The sequence below is a fragment of the Ailuropoda melanoleuca genome, chromosome 19, assembly GCF_002007445.2.
Source record: "Ailuropoda melanoleuca isolate Jingjing chromosome 19, ASM200744v2, whole genome shotgun sequence".
Taxonomy (NCBI): Eukaryota; Metazoa; Chordata; class Mammalia; order Carnivora; family Ursidae; genus Ailuropoda; species Ailuropoda melanoleuca.
The window spans coordinates 3043619-3049618 of NC_048236.1; the positions used below are offsets into that span (position 1 = coordinate 3043619).

General features: G+C 38.7%; 1 protein-coding gene across 1 annotated transcript in view; it reads left to right on the plus strand.

Annotated features, from left to right (window-relative positions):
- CDC5L (cell division cycle 5 like) overlaps window positions 1–5738 on the plus strand; it is a 45700-nt gene extending 39962 nt beyond the window's left edge. Inside the window, exons 15-16 of the mRNA XM_002914454.4 lie at window positions 4347–4559; window positions 5308–5738. Of these exons, the coding sequence (XP_002914500.1) occupies window positions 4347–4559; window positions 5308–5412 (318 nt within the window). The 3' untranslated portion in view covers window positions 5413–5738. The remainder of the gene's footprint in view (window positions 1–4346; window positions 4560–5307) is intronic.
- The last annotated feature ends 262 nt before the right edge of the window (window positions 5739–6000 follow it).

Below are 6000 nucleotides of genomic sequence, written 5' to 3' on the forward strand. Positions count from 1 at the left end.
CTTTTCTTTTCTTTTCTTTTCTTTTCTTTTCTTTTCTTTTCTTTTCTTTTCTCTTCTTCTTTTCTCTTCTCTTCTCTTCTCTTCTCTTCTCTTCTCTTCTCTTCTCTTCTCTTCTCTTCTCTTTCTTTTCTTTCTTTCTGATTTTATTTATTTATTTGACAGAGGGAGAGACAGCCAGCGAGAGAGGGAACACAAACAGGGGGAGTGGGGAGAGGAAGAAGCAGGCTCCCAGCGGAGCAGGGAGCCCGATGTGGGGCTCGATCCCAGGACCCCGGGATCATGCCCTGACCCGAAGGCAGACGCTTAATGACTGAGACACCCAGGTGCCCCTTAAGTACAGTTTTCTAATAGTGAATTTTATTCGGGATTACTAGAAATTTTGTGCTGATACATGTTTAAAGCATAAGCATCCATTATAACCATATCTGGTGTGTTTGTCTGGTGACAAGTTAACAAAGTATTTAATCCTATCTCCAGTCCTATCTTTGCTACTATCTCTGTTAGATGTTTTAAGAAGAATTTGAAGTGCATTTCTAAATGCAGATAAGGATTTGAAAAAAAAAATTTTGTGAGAACTTTTTGTAAGTCAGCTCTAACAAACTGTCCAAGCTCCTTAATATTGTTTTGTTCAAAATAAGTTGTCCTTCAGAAAGGGCAATTGCTAATACTTAATCTTTTTAGAAGGGCTTAGAAATTTGAATTTGATTAAGTCACAGTCTGGTTTTTCCTGATTTTTTTTTTTTTAAGATTTTATTTATTTGACAGAGACACAGAGAGAGGGAACAGAAGCAGAGGGCGAGGGAGAAGCAGGCTTCCCGCTGAGCAGGGAGCCTGACGCAGGGCTCGATCCCAGAGCCCTGGGATCATGACCTGAGCCAAAGGCCGACGCTTAACGACTGAGCCACCCAGGCGCCCCTGATTTTTTTGTATTTTAAACAATAAGGTCTTATACCCTGTTGGATTTTAATGTTTCTGTGGTGTATGAGTATGGGGTGGGGGAATTAGACTAATTTAAGGCAGTTCTGTCCCATGAATGCATGTGCATTTCATGTTTGAGGTTTCTTGGCTAGAAAAAAGCAAGACCTTATAGGTTAGTATTTTTCCCTCCTAAAGCGCATTGAGCAGGCATAGGTTGAAAAAGTGTACAGATACTCTTCCTTCACATTTTAATGATCAGATGGCAGATGTAAGGTAACTGAGCCTAAATTGAATATTAAAAGCTGCATTTAACTTTTTCTTATACTTTTCGTGACTAAATTTATGTAGTTATTTGACTATAAATTAATTTTTTCCTGGGCTTAATTTTTTTGGGTATACTTTATTTCCATATTTGCTTGGAACCTTAGTACAATATTTGAGCCAGAAGATTTTATATAAAGCTTGAGCTAAATTAAATAAAATTGTTGGCATGAAATGGAAGCTAGCAACTTTGCAGTTTTAAAATCCTTGATAGTTTGAGAAGCATAAATGACTCAGCTGTACGCGGTGAGGTAATCCCCAAATACAAGGTACCGGTCATTCTAAATGTGCCTTGATGACTAATTGTTTCAGAACATAAGTATTATGCTGTTGTACCAAATTGAAAATTGAATATCCATGGAGTGCAGTGCATAGCTAAGTGAGTTATCCTAACCAATGAAAATGAAAATTTGTATGTCTAATTTTTAAAATGTGCTATGTGTAGGGGCACTTGGGTGGCTCAGTCGGTTAAGTATCTAACTCTTGATTCCGGTTAGGTCATGATATCAGGGTGGTGTGATCGAATCCTGTGTAGGGCTCCGTGCTCAGCAGGGAGTCTGCTTGAGATTCTCTTTCCCGCCCCACTCCCCCTCCTCCTATCCCCCCTCCACTCTCATGCTCATTCGCTCTCTCAAAAAAAACGTGCTGTGTGTATTAATTTGAAATTCTGTGCTGTTAATGTTAGGGGTTTTGAAATATTTATATCAATCCACATATGATTAGAGTATCTTAGAACGTGCTGAATTATAGTATAAGGAATTGGGTGCAACTCCATCCTGATTGCCTAGTATAGTCATCTGGGGGCTTTAAAAATATCAAGGTCTTTGACCATTTAAATAAGGGTCTCTGGGTTTAGGGCACTAGCAGATATGAAAAGCTCTGTGGGTGATTCTAAAGTTGAGCTGGGGTTGAAAGCCACTAGCTTGAGAACACGTGTTTCTGTACCCGGTATGTGTTACTTGCTGTGGTTGTCCTCAAGAGGCAAACTGCTCTCTTATAAGAAGGAATTAGCTATTTTTCCTTGCTTTATTTCCAGGAAGGATTCTGGGTCATTTTTTATTAAAGTTGGAATTTTAAGGTTTTAAAGCCTCATCATTAGTCCCTTGGTTCATTAGAGAGGGGAGAGCAAAATGGTTAAACTCTTAGTCTATATAAGATAATTGTAATCAGACCTGACATTTGTTAACCGTTTCCTCTCTGCCAGTCATTGGGAGGCTAAGAGCTTTGACATCCTTTATCTTACTTAAGCTCCATAGTAACTTATAGCAGTGATAGCCATTTTGCTGATGGGGGAAGGAAGACAGGTTAAATAACAGAACAGTGGGGTGGCAGTGCTGGGTGGCAGGAGTGACTGCCCCCTCTCCTGTGCTGTCTGACTCCACGGAGTGTTTCCTTAGACAGCACATTGTTGCCATGGAACTTACTTTGATTTGTTATCTATTAGAGGAAAATGGCTCCTTCATAAGGGGCATTATTTATTCTTCAAATGAATTGCAGACGAATAAAAGCTTATTGGCTTTTTATGGATTATCATTTGGGTGTACATTGTCTTAAAACTACTTAGTTTTTTTGTTTTTTTTTTTTAAGATTTATTTGTCAGAGAGAGCACAAGCATGGGGAGCAACAGGCAGAGGGGGAAGCAGACTCCCCGTAGAGCAGGGATCCTGATGCGATACTCGATCCCAAGAGCCCGGGATCATGACCTGAGCTGAAGGCAGGTGCTTAACCGGCTGAGCCTGCCGGGGGTCCTGAAGCTACTTAGTTTTGGAGTCACTTGATGGAATCAGTTGAGGTGGTGGGGGAGTGGAGGGAGGGAGGGAAGAAAAAAAGAACAGACGCATGCATAAGAAATTAATGCAGATTTAATGGTTATTCTTGTGGCTCTGACCTCATAATTTTAAGTTTTGTATGTTGAAAACATGCATTTGAAGATCACTTAAAATAGGAAGTGATTATGTTGTGGGTGTAGAACAGACAGCTAGAGTAGGTGTCACGTGAATGGGATTCTGCATTACACACCTTTCCCTTCTCAGCCATCTCTCCTTGGACTCTCTCAACTAGGGCTTTCTCTGCCCTGCATCAGCTCTAGAATTTTGTTGATATCTCACTTTAGTTAATTGTCCTCCTTTTCTTTTATGAGTTTGAATTCTTTTCCCCTAATTTTTAGAATGAGTTCAGGAGGCAGCCCATTTGTGCGCAGTATACATATTTAATAGAAAAACTGTCATCTCTCAGTTTTCTGGTGTTTTCACTTTTCAGAAACTAAAGATTTTTTTTCATTGCCAAATGTGATGCTCTTTTTTCTTTATGGGTTTTGTGCCACGTTTAGAATTATAACATTATAAAAATAAACCAGTAGTTTTATAGTTGAAGGGGGTTACGTTTTGATTACAACTCTGGTGCGTTAATTGGACATTATTCAGTTGTTAAAAATGTACTGGATGTGTAATATAGAAGTGTATCTAACCCCGCTTTTACTGAGAAATAATTGATGTTCATCACTGTATAAACTTAAGGCATTCAGGATGATGGTTTGATTGACATGTGTTGTGAAATGATTATTGTGATAGATTCAGTTAACCCCCATCATCTCATGTAGATAAAATAGAAAGGAAGAAAGAAGAAAAAAAAGAAAAAAATTTCCTCTTGTGATGTTGAGGTTTACTCTCTTCACAACTTTCTGTGTATCGTACAGCAATGTTAGCTGTAGTCAGCATATTGTATAGAAGTACATTTTGGGGATAAAGGTGGTGAAGATGGGCTCTGCCAGTCCCCAAATCAGTGCAGATTAATGATAGCAGAAGTTATTTTCAGAAGTAAATTAAGATTAGTTTTTCTTATACTCTGAAATTCACGCTTGCTTTGAAATTGAATCATGGGTGAAGTTATTATCGATAGATGATGTGGGACTAACCTGTGAAACCCTTCCAGTGCAAGACAGACCCTTCTGAGGCCAGATATTGTGCTGCGGTAGCTAAAATATAAGAATTCTAATGTACCTTTGCTTTGAGGGGTTAAATGAACTAATAGTCAACAGTGCCTTTTTAGTTCTGTTGTTTAGCCTGCTTTTCTCATGTCTGCTGATGTGGTCTTCTCTCGACCCCCAGATAAACAGGGGTCACATGACAACAGAAGCCAAGAGAGCTGCAAAGATGGAGAAGAAGATGAAAATTTTGCTTGGGGGTTACCAGTCTCGTGCTATGGGGCTTATGAAACAGTTGAATGACTTATGGGATCAAATTGAGCAGGCTTACTTGGAGTTACGCACTTTTGAAGAACTCAAGAAACATGAAGATTCTGCTATTCCCCGGAGGCTAGAGGTAACATCATTGCCTTGTAGCATCGGTTAAAAAGAGAACTGTGAAGAATTACCAGGGCTTTCCTGTTTTCTCTTTTTCCTGTGCAGACTATTTCTGAAGTCAATACTGTCTGGCTTTTTTCAATGAGAGCCTGAAGTTTTTGACTTTCTTATCTAGAATTGTCTGTGTGTAGATGGATAGACCAGGCCAATGGTGGATACAGTGGCTTTTCCTTTACTAATTTTCTGGTTTGTACATCAATACTCTGTGAAATAGAATAAGTAACCCTTGTGATTTGTCCCCCTAAAGCTTCATTGCGTCCCATTCTTATAGCTCTCTGAGGTACGTTAAACCACTGTCTGCTTTATAATTTAGGATGCTGGGAATAGAGCTGGTCATTCGAAAGCATGAAATTCCTTTGGCCAGATTTGGTTTAACTTTATTTCCCAAGTGTGCATTCTAGTTGCTGTCCAGATAAAGGGCAGTTGGGGCTTATTGAAGTGCACTAGTGGGTCTTGAGAGGATGACAGTGGCTTGTTTATTTTGAGATGCAGTAGAGAGTTTACAGCAAGATGGTCGTTTGACCAGAGAATGGTTGCAGTGCTGGTTTAATAGCACAAGTAGTTCCCGTTTCTCTGGGGCAGTACTTACCTCTTAAGAGTCATGACGTAGCTCAGCTGTTTGTAAGATGATAAAGTACCGTAAGATATTTTTAATTTTCAGTGTGCTTACATATGAAATAATTATTTAATATTTTTGTCTCTTCAAGTGTCTAAAAGAAGATGTTCAGCGACAACAGGAAAGAGAAAAAGAACTTCAGCATAGATATGCTGACTTGCTGCTGGAGAAGGAGACTTTAAAGTCCAAATTCTGAAGCATAGTTTATATTCTGTCACAAGATGAATTAATTGCTGGTTTTCAACTCTGGAAGGCTGAAACTGATGATTATCTTCATTGACAAATTTGCCCACAATCTGTGGTTTTTCAGTTGTTTATTTTAAATGATATTGATCTTACACAGTCTACGTATAAAGACTTTAACTCCACAGGACATTTTAGGGTTTAAATTATTAAGACGATCATTCTTTTAGCAGTGTCATATTTGCAAAATTTTTTTAATTTTGGCCTTTAATTTTAAAAGCCTGATTTTAAAGTGCTGCCTGTGAGTAAACTCTTGAATAAAAACAAAATATAAAAAAATTGAGAGTGTAGCCTTTTGTTTGAAGTAATTAGATACTTAGAGTGCCCACAAACCAGCAAGTATGTACTCTGTGTCATATTTAATGAGTAACTCTTGGGTAATCAGAATGGCGATCCGGTATCTTAATTCCTTAAGAGGAGTCCTCTTGTGGCTTTGTTAGTTTTAACATAGAGTACACATTTCTCAGTACACTGACAAGGTGGATTGACATTTTAACACCTCGGGTTTTTTTTTCCCCCCGCAGTATAACTTTAGCAAGGT